The sequence below is a fragment of the Pongo pygmaeus genome, chromosome 9, assembly GCF_028885625.2.
Source record: "Pongo pygmaeus isolate AG05252 chromosome 9, NHGRI_mPonPyg2-v2.0_pri, whole genome shotgun sequence".
Lineage (NCBI taxonomy): Eukaryota > Metazoa > Chordata > Mammalia > Primates > Hominidae > Pongo > Pongo pygmaeus.
This window is the reverse complement of record NC_072382.2, coordinates 68669768-68685432: the sequence shown is the minus strand read 5'-3', so window position 1 is coordinate 68685432 and position 15665 is coordinate 68669768. Positions and strand designations below refer to the sequence as shown.

General features: G+C 42.7%; 1 protein-coding gene across 12 annotated transcripts in view; it reads left to right on the top strand.

Annotated features, from left to right (window-relative positions):
- PPFIBP2 (PPFIA binding protein 2) overlaps positions 1 to 15665 on the top strand; it is a 143858-nt gene that overhangs the window by 73771 nt on the left and 54422 nt on the right. For 10 of the 12 annotated variants that reach the window (XR_008492307.2, XM_054438155.2, XM_063671176.1 and 7 more), the window contains 2 exons: positions 6663 to 6755; positions 11026 to 11139. Coding sequence is in view for 11 of the 12 variants with exons in the window: in XM_054438155.2 (XP_054294130.2) it covers positions 6663 to 6755; positions 11026 to 11139 (207 nt within the window). In the remaining variant the exon portion in view is untranslated. Of the gene's footprint in view, positions 1 to 1543; positions 1732 to 6662; positions 6756 to 10655; positions 10841 to 11025; positions 11140 to 15665 lie in introns of those variants that run through there. The other 2 variants (XM_063671177.1, XM_054438152.2) reach the window with 2 other exon arrangements.

The window sequence follows — 15665 nt, the reverse complement described above, 5'->3', positions numbered from 1 at the left end:
ATAATTGAAAAATCATTTCCATATTCCTATGATTATTCAAAAACTGTTTATATCACACAGGAATTTTTAGAGCACCCTACTATAAAGAGCACTCTGTAGTTTTAGTGCCACATGTTTTCAGGTATACTGACCTAACTTGACCCTTTCTGTTGCTCTGTGAAGCATGATTTTTTCTATTGAAAGGATGGAAAGCCTGAGATGAGGTGACCTACTTGAGATTACACATGGTTAGGTGCAGCCCCAGCCTCCTAATTATTCTTGGTTTGTCCTCTTTCTGCAGAGAAGGTGGTCCCTTGGGGAGGAGGATACAATAGGAATTCTGTAAATGAATATGGAAGCGCCACAAGAAAGTCCCCAGGGATCCCCTGACTTGAAGTTCAGCTGGGCCAAATGAGGGGAACAGGGAACCCAGAGTTCTCAGCCTCCCAGCGCCCAGACCTGGCATTTGTACAGCTGTGTCTGACATGTAATTCTTTCAACATAACTTCTTAAACAGTTGTTAGATATATTTCTGTTATTTACCCTTCATTTATTCATTTTCTGATTATATCTTTTAGACTTTAGCTCCTGTTTATTTCTTGTTTTGTTTGAACTTACTTTTTCATATCCCACATCCTGCTCCCCACCTCCACCAACCCCAGTTGATGCCCATGGGCCTGTTGCATCTTGTATTCATTCCCTGTCTTAACCTTTTTGCTCTACATGAGAAATAAGAATGGAAGCAAACAGGTGGTGGATAGAAAGCCATCTATTCCACACACAAAGGAGACTGAGTGCCCTTTTTATCCTAGTACATCCCACACAGACACTCCCTGTGCCACAAAGTAGATCTCAATTAGCCCCTGATGATAATCCTGGTTTGAACTATAGTTGGCTTAGGACTGACAGCCCTGTCTTAAAAATTGCCAATTTAAGCAAATCAAGCAATAGTGGCAGAATTCCTTTGCAATTCAGAACTATATCCAAATAGCAGGAATTCTTTCCTACAAGTCTGTTTCCAAAGGAGTAAATTTTAGTCAGTTGATCACCTTTTGAGACAAATGTATTAACCAGAACTTTTGGTTGCAAATAACGGAAACTCAGTTTGAACTAGGCCAAGAGGGAACCAATAGGAAGGGCTGGAATATATCTCTGCCTTTAGACAGCGTGCACCAGGGATGAGAATGCCTCTAGTCTTTTTCTTGGCTTTTGTTTGCTTTTCTGTGCACATTGGGTTCATAGCTGTCTCTTGCTGCAAACCAGCTTTTTCCACATGGAGCAGGACATGGCCACTGACAACCTCAGAACTATGGCACCACCACTACCATGCTCTGTTCCCAAGTTTAAAAATTCAGAGGAAGGATTTCAACAAGTCAAGCCTGGATCAAGTGGCAGGGACATGAGGATCTTTCTAAGAAGATGGCAGCCCTCATTTTTGCCACATAATTACAGTAAAGGCGATGACCTCAGCTTAGTCTACACAAACAATAGATTCCATTAAAGCAGGGTGCTGAAGAATTCTCTGCCAAGACTGATACAAGTCTTCTCTGTTCCTTTTCCTTAGAAAGAAAACAAGGGGGAAAATTGGCTGATCTAGGGTTTGCCACAATTCGTGATGAAGTTTCTTTTTTGGACCTTACATATCCCCTGAAAAATCTCATCCCTAAAATGCAATGTTCTCCAAGGTGCAGAAATCTTGATTTCTTTGAGTATGCCAGCAACCAGCTCTCTGTGCATGAGGAACTTATCAAGGTAAATTTCTTACTCAGTGACCAAGGGGAGGGATGGGAGAGGTAGGGACAGGTTTAACCTAAACCTGTTTTAGGTTAGGCTAGTGTCATTGTACGGTCCAAACTGCCCCTTATGTGGGGACTATCCCTGCTGGAATCTTGCTGGTCAGCTAGTCCTCTCCCTCCTGGCTACTCACAGTTCTCTCTTTGTCCTCTCCCTGTTGAGGCTGATTGACTATCATGATCAACTCCAGGATCCCAACCATAGAATACCCTGCACAGCTGATAAGCCTTCCTCTCACTTAGGGATGGCTTAGAAAATACCCACACCTTAGGCTGTTAATTGCTCAAGCTGCACATTAGGCTTGCCTAGCCACAGCAGTGGTAGCAGTTTGGGTCTTACAGAAACAGACCCTAGGATAACCTGTAAGAATCAAGGAGGTGTGTTGTCACTGTTTCTGAAGACACTCTGGAATATTACTCTCAAGGCCTAGGGAAGACCTTGATATGACAACTCTGTGCTGTGTTTTATATTTGCCTCCACAAGATCTGAGTTTTAGAGGATGAATTCCATGTGTCCAAGACTTTTTTCAGCCTTTTGAGAGCAACACTTGATAGACACAAAGGTGGTTTGGCTTCAATAATCTTGACTAAAGGTGCTGAGTTCTTAACAATATCCATTCAAGAAGCCCTTGTCTTGATTCAGTTCCATGATACAGGAGAGGTAGTATGTTTCACTGTGGCATTCTTTAGTCAAAATTGAAGAGGATATGGAAATGTCTGTAGTTAACAATTCTCCATAGGGCACACAGATCACATGGTTCTCACTATATTTTTAGGTAACTAACCTGAATTACAGTATCAGAAACAGCTCTGACCTTGGAAAATTTGAATGAGAAGATTGACTTTTTCCTGTCACATTTGTAGCAATAACCATCAAAACAGAGGGGGAGGAAGTTTGATCAAATATATGTAACACAGCTTACCGTTGGCAGGTCTAGCCTCTAGTGGCTAATGTCATTGGTTGAGTAAAAATTAGCTCTTTCTTATATTCATCTGTGGGTTGAGCATCCTTAACAAGTATAATGGGGGTGGATGATACTCTCCTTTATAGTAACTTGCTATCCCACAGTGGGGAACAATCGAAATTAGCATGTAGGCCAGGCGCGGTGGCTCATGCCAGTAATCCCAGCACTTTGGGAGGCCGAGGTGGGCAGATCACGAAGTCAAGAGATCGAGACCATCCTGGCCAACATGATGAAACCCCATCTCTACCAAAAATACAAAAAATTAGCTGGGCGTGGTGGTGCACGCCTGTAGACCCAGCTACTCTAGAGGCTGAGGCAGGAGGATCACTTGAACCCAGGAGGCAGAGGTTGCAGTGAGCCTAGATCACAGCACTGCACTCCAGCCTGGTGACAGAACAAGACTCCATCTCAAAAAGAACAACCAAAAAAAAAAAAAAAACCCAGAAAATTAGCACGTAGCATCCTTCAGAATTTGATTGGACTTTCTTCTCTGTGAAATGTGGGCATGGTTCTTGCAACCTGACTTCATGCGTGGAGAGCTGGGCAACTGCTCTATCACTGATTTACCTAATCAGTAACATGGACAAGACGTTTCAGAGACACCTCAAACCTGGAATCATGCAGGGACCCACTACCCATCCAAGCCTTCTATTTGCAATTCCACTATTAAAGAAGCAGGTATACTTGTTGACCAAGCAAGCTCTCTTTAAAGTAGAGCAAAACAGAGGTGTGTCCTAACTCAGTCTTTTAAAATATATTTCTCAATAAATTGGAATCACATTTTGATAACCACAAAGCTTATTATGCCCTGATGATGTAGTCATTTTATAATGCAAGAATGATACCAGAACGTGATTGAACCTGTTGCCAGGTTATAAGAATACAGAATATACAGATTCACCCAAAGGCAAATCCTAACCTTAGGCTGATGAGTATTAGCATTCAGCAAGACAATCCTCTTCTTGGCCCTATTCTCAGATGCTTTCCAAGTTTTTCTCCAGGCGGAGGTGGCATTTGATCCTGGCCTATGCCCTTCTGAAGAATGCAGTTTTTTTTAACATCCCAGTCCTATATAGATCATGAAAACACATGGCTCTGACTTCATCAAAAGCAAAGGATAGTCATACTGTGGGTTTCCATCTGGAACATTATCTTTCACTGCTGTTTAATACCTTTAAAAAGCTTACTGGAGAACGGTGATTTTGAAGGACCTGTAGAAGAGGAAGATGCACTGTTCTTCTAGAACAGTGATTGGGGTTGGGGAGGGACCTGTCTGCCATGCACACCACTGCTGTATGGACCAGTATGCCTGCTAGGAATAGGAGGGACAAATATGAGGAACCACTGTTCTAGGTCCTCTAACAGTGCTTCTAGATTTTCAAATATATTTTAATTACTCAATAGAAACATTTTGTAGGAAACTCAAACATTATGTCAAAGTGCTCTGAACAGTGCCTGGCACATGTTGAGCACAAGGTGCTTGCTGTGTATTTACAGCACTGTGCCTGGACCGTATTTTATTAGTCTCCATAGAATTGCTTTCACCTTTGGCCCATATTGTCCACTAGCCTCTGAACTATTCTGAGAACATCACACAAAAGCAATGAGTTCTACTGGGCTCTGTTCACTATAAGGGTGTCATCATGGATATTGCTGATCCCATCACACAAAATCTCTCTATGAAAACGTGAAGTTTCTCCCTTGCTCCGGAATAATTATGCTTCTCCTAGGCAATTGATTTGATTTTACCATACTGATCTGCGCATCTGTTAACTGATTGTGCCTCTCTTTTTATTGGCTGCTAGCGTGGATCTAGATTTTTGATCCCCCTTCTAGCATGTGTTATAGAATCTGGGTCATACATTTTATTAACTGAATTTATGATTTCAACTTTCTTACTCTTTTTTTGTCAACTAGTAAAAAATAGTTACCTCTCTGGGTGATTGTATGGGTAGACCTTTTATTATAATGAAGAATATACTGCACACCATTTGAACAAGGCATAGTCGGTACAGTGGCTTGCTGGAGTCAGTGGAAGGAGTCTTCCCTTTGGTCTTCTCTCCTTCATTTCCTGCCAGAGAATGGGCAGCTGCCAGTGCTAGGTGGCTCCGTGTCCGTGTGGACTTTGGCACTGGGGTTCTACCTGCAGAGCTTCACTTGGACTCCTGGGTCCTTTTTAATTCTCTGTCCACTGGAAATCACCATCATATGAGTTCTTTGACAGAGAAGAAGTTGACCTGCTATTAAGAATTATTCTCCTACCTTTTCTTCTCTGGTTCTGAGAAAATATAGATTATAATATATTCTTGGATTCTAGTCAGAGAATTTGATCATGTGAGAACTGGAATATTAATTTAACAACAATAAATTGCCATTAACAAAGAAGTCATTTGTGATTGTTAAGGTTCTTTGTCTGTGGCATGAAAGAGCTTCCATAACAATGAACAAGACATAGGCTCCAGAGGGACTGGAGCAGAAGACAGTGGTGTGGCAGCAGGTGCTGTCTGGCACAGCTGGCCTGGGGAGTGGCCCCTGGGCCTGTCCTCTGGCTGCACCTTCAACAACAATCAATCAATGAATCTTTCACTAGTGAGACTCCAGGGTTTGAATGTAGTATGCTTGGTCCACATTTCTGTTCTAGGACTGGGCATGGCTCTGTTGCCTCCCTCACCTATGCAGTGCATTGGGAAGGGATGGGATGAGGGGGAGGAAGGAGGTGCCTTTTCTCATGGAGGGTGGTGGGAGAGCCCATGCTAAAAGTTGAAATGTGGGGAAATGGCCTAGGACAAGGTGGCCCAACTCTTGGTCTCTCACATCTGCCTCTTCGCACAATTAAGACTTTCCTCTAGGGTGGTAGACACCTCCCTCGTGAATATTGAAGCGCTGATTTCACTGGACCAGCTCAGATTATATGATACTCAGTTCCACATTTAGCAATCAGATCTACTTTTTCAAACTGCCAATCCTCTGGGTGGCCTATTGCAGACCAGTCTGGTTTCAGTCTTCCATATGCATGGAGGAAGGAGGTGTTGGGGCCAGCTTGGTGATATTAGCTCCTTCCCTCCTGTCTGCCCACAACCAGGTCAGACACACCCAAGAAAGTGACACCTCCTTTCTCTGCTCGGGGCATTTGTAAGATTCTGCCTCTCCTCTGACGTTTCACATCCTTTCCCTTTCCTCTCTTTTCTGTAGTTTCTGGCTACCTGTCATTTCCTTAGCTTTTGCTTTCGCATCCCTCTGGCTATTATTTAAGTTATTCTCAAGATGTTTTGTCTTAGCTTGCTTCTCTCAGCTCTAGCACTGCGGAAATGTGATCTGCCAGCCTGGCTACCAAAACTCTTATTGGAGGGTGGGATTGGGGTGGGAAGAGACATGCGAGTGAAGGGCCTTGTAGTTGACATCCTCCATCCTTCATGCGCACTGTGATGTTCAGGATGGGCCTCCATGCAGCAAGGTGTGCCTTGGCTTCAGGGTACCCTGACAGGAGAGTTAGGAGATACTAAGATCTGTGCAGAAGCTGTTCCCGTGTAGTCCCTTGGAGAATGGTGCCGGCTCTCCAGTCTCCTCAAAGAGCAGACCCTCATTGTCGCCATGCCTCTGGAGGCTGTGCCTCTGGCTAACCCAGACCCAGCATGTCAAGTCAAGCACTGCTGGGCCTAGAGTTTCTCAGAGGCCCTCCTGGCCAGGAGTGAGGTCATCCAGGGGGTGGTTGTGCCAACTTCCAGGGCACACCTTTCAGTGGCATGTGATCTGGTTCTCCTCATGGTAGTTTTGAAATCTTGTGGTTTCCTGTTTTGATGATTGGTTTTGTACATATAATCAGTGAAACTATCCTCACAAATTACATGCATCCCTTATTTCATTTAGAAGTTGGTAAGATGTTTTTCCAACCTTTTAAGTGTATTTTTTTTTCTGTCCTCTTTAGTCCCAGGTAAACCACCACAGTGCTGCTAGTAATGAAACCTACCAGGAACGCTTGGCACGTCTAGAAGGGGATAAGGAGTCCCTCATATTGCAGGTGGGTACTTTTTGGTGCGAATCAGCTTATCCTGTTACCTCCTACTATGTAGCTTCCCCTAAGTGGAAGGGAAGCACAAGGGATTTTCTCTATTGGAATTTTTCTCCTTCCAAAGTGTATGTTTTTAGAAAAGACTTTTCCTGAAATAAAACATTAAGTAACTGAGGGGACAATTTAACTCTAGACTTGGCTTTGGGGGGCTGTGAATTCAGTCATTCATTTATCATGCACTACCAAGCACCTGCTTCTATACACTGGCAGCCCAATGACCAGGCTGATTTCCAGGTGCTAAGAATGAACAAAATGGGCCCTGTCACCCAGAAGCCCCTGAGTCTTGCGAGTGAAGGGAGATATATCCTCATGCCACTAATAAAACAGAGCTGTGGGTGATACAGGCCTAAGGGTGAATGCTAATGGAATCAAGTCCAAATTGTCTGAAGCTGGATCTAGACTGATCACTTTGATGCCAAATCCCCTGGAGCCGATAACAGGGGCTAAGCCTTTGATAGCTGTCTTGCTTGAAAGAGACGAACTCCAGAACCTTTTACGGAGAAAGATCGTCAAGGGAGCTTTTTTGCTGTTGAAAGTTTGTGTGCCTTGGTAGAACATATAGTTAGGTATTCTCATAAGAAGGCTGTTGAAGAAGCAGGCCTAGCACTTTGCTGTGTTAGCTTTTGAAAATATAAATTGATTTAGCAAGCATTTACTCAAGGTCTGGTATGCATCAGATATTAATTGGTGATTTGGAAAATATAAAAGCTAGTATCCTAATCCCAGCTCCTTAAAAGCTTAAAGCGTGATGAGTTAGACTGGTGGTAGAATGAAGGGAGGGGTTGAGGGGGGCCTGGAACCCACCCCAGGCTATGGGCTTTAGCTTGGAGCACTAAGGTTATGAGGTGGCAGTGTGTTTGTTTTTTCTCTTTTTACCTTATTTATTTTATTCTTTCATTGTATTTTATGAACATAAGGGTAATGAATGATTTTAGAAACCTTTAAAATTCTAAAAATTTGAAGAAGCAGGTTAACATTTTGGCCTTTTTTCCAGTGTTGTTGTTTATTTTTTTGCCTCTATTGTAAATAACTGAGCTCATACCAAATATACAGTTTTACATTCCAGTTTTGTATTTTTCTTCACTTCATTGATTTCTTCATTATAAAATAATTGAGTATCTACAACTTATGAGATGCTGGTTTTAGATGCTGGGATGCAGCAGTGAAAAAAGCAGACTGAATTCCCGTTCTTGTGGATCTTCCATTTGAAAGAGAGAGAGTGGGCCAGGTGCAGTGGCTCATGCCTGTAATCCCAGCACTTTGGGAGGCTGAGGCAGGTGAATCACCTGAGGTTAGGAGTTGGAGACCAGCTTGACCAGCATGGTGAAACCCTGTCTCTACTAAAAATACAAAAGTAAGCCAGGCATGGTGATGGGTGCCTGTAATCCCAGCTACTCGGAAGGCTGAGGTAGGAGAATTGATTGAACCCAGGAGGTGGAGGTTGCAGTGAGCAGACATCGCATCACTGCGCTCCAGCCTGGGCAACAGAGCGAGATTCCATCTCAAAAAAAAAAAAAAAAAGAAAGAAAGAAAGAAAAAGGAGAGTGTGAATTGACAATAAGCCAATACATTAACTATTTCAGGTGCTGGTAAGAACTCTAGAAAAAAGTAAAGCAGGATGAGGATTGTGTAGTAAAAGGAAGATCTCCTTTACAGGAGGAAGCCAGGGAGGGAGCCATGCAGATACCTGGAGAAGTGCATTCCAGGCAGAGCAGGCGGTCAGTCCAGCCCACACACTGCGGCAAGTGTGTGCTTGGGGTGTGGGAAAAACAGCAAGTGGCCATTGTGCCTGGAGTCTGTGCCCAAAAGGGTGGTGCGAGCTGCCTTTAGAAAGGTAGCAAGGGCCAGATTGAATAGCACATTGTAGCACAGATGTTTGAGGGATGTGTAATTTGAAACTCTTATCCCAATGACGTGATTAATGAAAGAGTATCCAATGTAAGATTTTGCAGCAAACAGTATGAAATTGCAAACTTTTGAACCAGGACCCTTCATGATTGAAATAGCACATTCCTATTTAGAGAGGATTACAATTTAATTTTTAAAAGTCCTATGTAATAATGCTCCCTTTCACATTCATAGTTTTCTAAAATTCCAAATTCTTGAATAATCCCCATTTAAATAATCCTAACACAACTGGGAAGCTGCTTACCAGTAAAGTCACAAGTTGACCCTAGTGGTTTCTACTCTACTGGGAGCTTATGGGCAGACTCCAGGAGTGTCTGTTACGTGATCACTGCTGTTCTGCAGTGGCCCAGTGGAGTTGGTTAGGCAGATTCTCAGCAGGGTAGAGCCTCTTGCTTAATGCACACAGCAGCTTAGCCAGGCTGAATTAATTTAGAGTCCTTGGCCCAGAAAGTTTTCCTGGTTCTACTCATAGAACAAGGCAAATCACACATAACAAAATACTTTGTTTCTAGGATTAGTTAAAAACAAAACCAAAATCTCTTGTATCTTCATTATAATGTAACTCCTTAGGAAAAGGATTTTCATCCTTTTTTTTTTTTTTTTTAATTTCTGTATCCTCCAGTACCTAAAATTATGCCTAGCATCTATTAGGGTCTCAAAAATAGTTGTTTTTAGTGAACAAAGGTCACATTTTAGGACCTTTATGTATTTTGTCTGGATTCAAAAATAGTTGTTTTTAGTGAACAAAGGTCACATTTTAGGACCTTTATGTATTTTGTCTGGATTTCCTACATTCCTTCATTCGTAATACTTAGAATCAGCGTTGAGGTTCAGAAAGCCCCTGGAGCTGAACAATTAGCTATAGAATGCTAGAGATCCTATGATTCCTTGAGTATCACCAACACATGGCCTCAAGGCATGGTATAGACCATAGAAATGTTTAACCCTCATAATAAGATTAACCAGAAAACATCCTTCACAAACAGAAACTCTGGATTCCAGCTAGCAAAGCCCACCCCCAGAGTCCTGCCCTTTTGAAAGTGGAGTTAGTTCAGGATGGCTGAGAGTGTTGGGCCACAGGGATTAATAAACACCCACCCACAAAGGTTTGCGTGTAAGGTGGACCAAGTTGATAGAGCCCGTTTTTTTTTTTTTTTTAACATTTTTTTTTGGTTAAAAGTGGAATGTTAACCATGTGTCAACTCCAGGAATATGTTTCAATAATTCATTAATCATTTGGGAAAATAAAAATGGAGATCTTAAAGCAGGCATATTAATTTAGATTAGTTCCTTTTTAAACAGGCGCTTTATAATTCAGAAACTTTCTGTAAACACTCATAAATGAATTCACATCAACTCATGAGCCATCTATTATTCCATTACAGACTGAGAAATAATTCTGGATAATCTATATGTAAATGGCAACAACTCTAACCAAAAAGGTCTAAAGGATCTCAGTTTATCAACTGTTAATTTCTTCACTTTGGGGAGGACACTCATTCTCTCTCTTCTTGCTTTGAACCATCTCTTAATAAAGAAAAAGGATCCTGGGGCAGTTTGCTAATAGAGAAGGCTATGAAAACCATTGTTAATATATAGTTAGGGCATAATTTGAATGACTTCCTGTAAATGAGTTTTTACTAATTAATATTTTTAATAGAGATTCTCAGCGTTCTTCAGAAAGATGACTTTTTTTCTGCCACCGTATGTGTAATGTGGCTTCTCTATATTTATGACTTAGAGTCATGTTTTGGCCTGTGAAGCACAAAAACCTTTCTGAAGCCAAGTTTTGTCAGTGCTAATACATGCCCTTTACAGCCCACATTCCTTAATTGCATCAAAACACTCGCCTGATAGGTGAGCAGTCCTCACACCCTTATGAGAGAGGTAAGGTCATTGGTTAGTTTCCATGAAGTTTGGAACGCTCTTCCACATGAGGTTGCAGAAGTGCTGGCAAGCCAGCTGAGATGTGCCTTGAGGTCGGGGCTGTTCTGGAAGAGGAATAAGGAGCAGGAGTCCAGCCCAGAGGCAGCTCCTGTGGCTGTTGGGTGTTTTACTCTTGAGTCTGTCAAGAGCAGTAAACGTGACCCATGTCATCAGAGCAGTGGCCGAGACTCCCTGGTAAGGTAAGAATCTAACTGGAGCTGCCTTCGTTCAGGATACTTCCTCCACCTGCCACTCAGCAAAAATCAAAACTGTTCACTGTGTGTAAGAGTCAGTGGTGAGGTTTCACGGCTCCCCTGCGATGGGGAGGCTTTCCTGCACCATGTCAAAACCCTGGTCTCCACCATTGCTTTATTTCCTGGAACAGGTGAGTGTCCTCACAGACCAAGTAGAAGCCCAGGGAGAGAAGATTCGAGACCTGGAAGTGTGTCTGGAAGGACACCAGGTGAAACTCAATGCTGCTGAAGAGATGCTTCAACAGGTAAGGGCAGGTGCGCTGAAGGCCTTTGGGTTCTGAAGCAGCTCATGTGCTGAAGCCCCTTTGTGTGCTCAGGCTACAGCTCTCGCTGTCTGCTTTCCCATCCTGCGTGGAGGCAGGATTGGCTGCTCAGTTGTATAGTGTTTATACAGCAGGTGAAACCAACCTGAACGTTGAGAGTGGCAGAGGGGGTAGGGAAGGGAAGGGCTGCCCTGAGATGAATAACCTGCTGAGCTGGTTAGACAGATTCCCAGATAGCACTTTCTCCAGACCTGGTGCAGTGAGGGAGCACTTGGCTAGGGGCCTCACCCTCATCCTGTGGGTGCCATCTGGAGTTTTAGAAAGTCAATTCTCAGCTGATTCTATGCCCCTTTCCCATCTCGCTCTGCCTCTTCCTACTCTATATAGTTTTTAAAATAAAAATATTATATAAATAACATTTTAATATAATTTAATAGATATCAAAATGGAAAAAAATATTTAACTGTTCCCTACCATTCAAATAATGTCTTCTCCTTGTTTTCTTTTTGTCCTTGTTATGTGTACATGTACTTTCCAAATCTGTAGTCACAAGAGATACGCAATTTAGTCCTCAGATTTTGTATGCTTAATATTATATTTTTCCCATTTAAAATTTTTGCTGTATTGTCATCTTTACTATCACTTATAATAGATTTTCTTAGTAAAAGTATCAGAATTAACTTAACGTTTTTTCAATTCCTAAATATTTTTACTGTATTATAAATACTGAGCTACAATTTTTTAGGAAGAGGTGTTGAATTTTTATTGTATCAAAACTTCAGAATTTGTTGAGAAGCTAATTAGGTTTTTAAATGAAATGTATTAATATATCTAATCTTAAATTTTCCTTAAATCATTCTTACATTTTAAGTTATCTTGAAAATTAAACGACTGAAGTTTATGTGTGTATGCCTTATAACTCCTGGCATAGTACTTGGCACATAAAAGGTACTCACAATTACTTAAAGAACAAAAGTTTGTTCCTTAAAATGAGTGGATTCAATTAGAGGACTACTTATAATCTTTCCTCCGAAAGCGCTAGCTTTTTTTTTTTAATTGTCATGATCAGCGTAAGACTCAGATTGTTTCTTGACAGCATATACTGGTGAACACAGGCTTTGCATTTTACCTTTGGTCTCATGACAGATGTCTTAATTCTGGTGTTTGTTAGTTTTGTTTGAGTGCCTTTGAAGAACTTTATACAAATGTAAGTCAGTGTTTTTATATATATGTCTTCATAAAAACCAGTTTCAATGATTCAGGAACTTTTCTTTCTTATCTTTTCATTGCTGATTAATAAATTACCACATTCTTGGTGCCATTTGATTTTCTACTTAGGTTGTGTGCCATTTCTCTTGTTCATAATATTTCCTAAAAATCTGACTAGCAAGAGGAATTGAGGCTTTTTTTTAAATTGAATCTTTCTTTTGAAGACCCAGGAAAGAAAATAGCCTGATGGAAAAAAATCTCAAATGATGACAGTATTTTCACAAAGAGTGCAGAAAACAACCTACTAGATTGTATTTTCAAGTCTGCACAAGGTGTGGCTTTGAGGTGAGAAGGATAAGGGAAGAAGATGATGGAATGGTGTAAACAATCCAGAAAGAGAGCAAGAACATTTGAATACGGAAGGGAACGTGTCAGAAGGTTGATGTTTCAGGAAGGTTATGCTGGGAGAGTAACCACATAATCAGAGGTCAACAGAATGCTGCATTGTAGTGTCTGAGTTGTCTGACTGCCTGTGCTGGCTTCTCTGAGCCTTCTCTACATAGCTCTCTATGACAGTGTTTCTGCTCCATTGTCAAAGTCTCTGTGTCAAGGAGTCTGATTGTGATGCCCAGCACCACTTGGGGAGAGGCTGTCTAGTTCCTCTAAACATCATCCCATGGAGGCATTTTAGACTTTTTTAAAGTCATAAGCTCAATTACTTTTTTTTTTTTTTTTTTTTTGAGACGGAGTCTTTCTCAGTTGCCCAGGCTGGAATGCGGTGGCGCGATCTCGGCTCACTGCAAGCTCTGCCTCCCGGATTCACGCCATTCTCCTGCCTCAGCCTCCCGAGTAGCTGGGACTACAGGTGCCTGCCACCACGCCCAGCTAATTTTTTTTTTTTTTTTTTTTTTTGTAGTTTTAGTAGAGACGGGGTTTCACCATGTTAGCCAGGATGGTCTCAATCTCCTGACCTCATGATCCACCCGCCTTGGCCTCCCAAAGTGCTGGGATTCAGGCATGAGCCACTGCGCCCGGCCTCAATTACCTTTTTTAGCCCATTTATTCTAAATCCTCTTTCTTGTGTGCTATGGGTTTGGTATTAGGCGTGTGGTACCATGTGCCATAAAGGGTAGATGTCTTAACCTGGCATATTTTGGAGTATGGTAGCCACTTCTGAGTTTCAAAGATTCCTGAACTTGACCAAGTTATTTTTCCGCTCATAAGCTTTCATTGTGTTCTCTCAAACTGTCAAGGGTAAAATGATAGCAGTGTGCAGTGCTCCTTTCTTAACAAATTGAGTTCAAGCCATAGGACACATCTGAGCCTCATCTTCCACTCATGTGTTCGCTGGGCTGGGTGGCACCAGAGCTTGAGATCTTTTGAGTTCCCAGATCTAAATCCAAAGTTGAATGTTTGGCCGCACATGCTGTTGCTTTCCTGAAGTCTGTTTGATGCTGTTTGTGAAGACACTTGATTCTTGCGCCACAGTGCTGATGCAATATCTCTGGCTTGGAGTATGTGTGTATTCTCTGAGCTAGGGACAGGCAAACACTTGCCTGATTTGACTGAGATATCCTGGGCTGCAGGGCCCTTGGCTTCTGGTGGTAGGAGCAAGAATGACTCATGGCCTAGAGGCAGAGAATGGAGGCAAACAATTGCCTCTTTCTGCCAGCCTCAGAAACCATTCCTGCCTGGAGCCAAGGCGAGCCTGCTGCTCAAAGCCTCTGAAGGAAATCCTTTCACTGTCTCAGCCTGCGCCCTTCTAACTGCCTGTAGATAAGGTGCTTCCTCAGGGTTTGCTGCTCCTGATAACCCTGCGTGCTGGAGACATCCTGTCTGAAGGCAGCAGCTGCTGTTCTACTCCAGTTGACTGCCCATTTAGGCCTGGTAATGCTAGATATTCTCATTTTTCACAAGAGACTCAAAATCCAGATTTAAAGAGTTAAAGATCTCTGCTTTTAAAATATTAGCAGCTAATTTAAGTTTTTAAAAATGCTGTGTGAATCATACAGTACATACCTATAGGTCAAGCCTGACCTGCAGGCCTCCAATCTGCAACCTCTGCTCTAGACTTGGCCCCTTCTACAGGCTGGAATAACTCCAGGGGGACTTGGGGAAAGCCAAATCAATGAGGATAGCCCAAACCTTGTGCTTAAAGGGGCTCCAAGAACCCCATTGAGCTGTCTCTCTCCATGCTGTTCTCCTGACCAATGTCAACCTTCATCCAGGAGTACAAGAGGTGAGGAGTTAGTTCCCTACCTAGTTCATGAACAGTATACTCACTGTATCCCCAACCACAACATCCTCAGCCTGTCCCTGCTCAGGGCTGACCTCCCAACTCCCATCTGTTTTTGTCTACACATGAACTCATCCAGCCTCCAGGAAGAGCAAGAAGACCTCTCTCGGGGTTATACAGGCAAATCAGAACCAACCAGAGCCAGCAAAGGGACAGGTTCACATGAGCCCACCTAGATTATGAACACTTTTCAGGGCAAAATAATGTTTCTGTTTTGCAGCCCATGGCAGGATGTGGGATGGGAAGGGAACATGATAGCTACAAGCATCTCTCAGGACTGCTACAAGCAGACAGCTACAAGCATCTCATAGCTGTCGACATACATATATAGACATACCTTGTGGCTGTCTACATAGACAGCTACAAGCATCTCTCAGGACTGCCTATGGAAGCACCTAGTCAGATGTGGTCTTAGACTCACTGAGCATGTCTGGATTGCCCAGGAATCTTTCCCCATTAAGAAGAGACATTTCTTGGCCAGGCACTGTGGCTCATGCCTGTAATCCCAGCACTTTGGGAGGCCGAGGTGGGCAGATAACCTGAGGTCAGGAGTTCGAGAACAGCCTGACCAACATGGTGAAACCCCGTCTCTACTAAAAATACAAAATTAGCCGGGTGTGGTGGTACGTACCTGTAATCCCAGCTACTTGGGAGGCTGAGTCAGGAGAATCGCTGGAACCCAGGAGACGGAGGCTGCAATGAGCCAAGATCACGCCATTGCACTCCAGCCTGAGCAATAAGAATGAAACTCAAAAAAAAAAAAAAAAAAAAAAAGAGACATTTCTCAAAAGGATCTTTAAGGGAGGGACAGTCTGAGTCAGTTTTCACTGGTCTGGTATTGTCTGAGCCTGAAAATAGAACTCAGTGCTGGGCTCTGCCTCTTTGGTCCTTAAGCAGATCAAGGCATTGCTCAGCTGCACACTGAGGCTATCAGAGGCCAGGGCCCAGAATTGTATGCTAGGGTTTCAGGCATGGACCAGCGATGTTCTTGTGACTGCCTCAA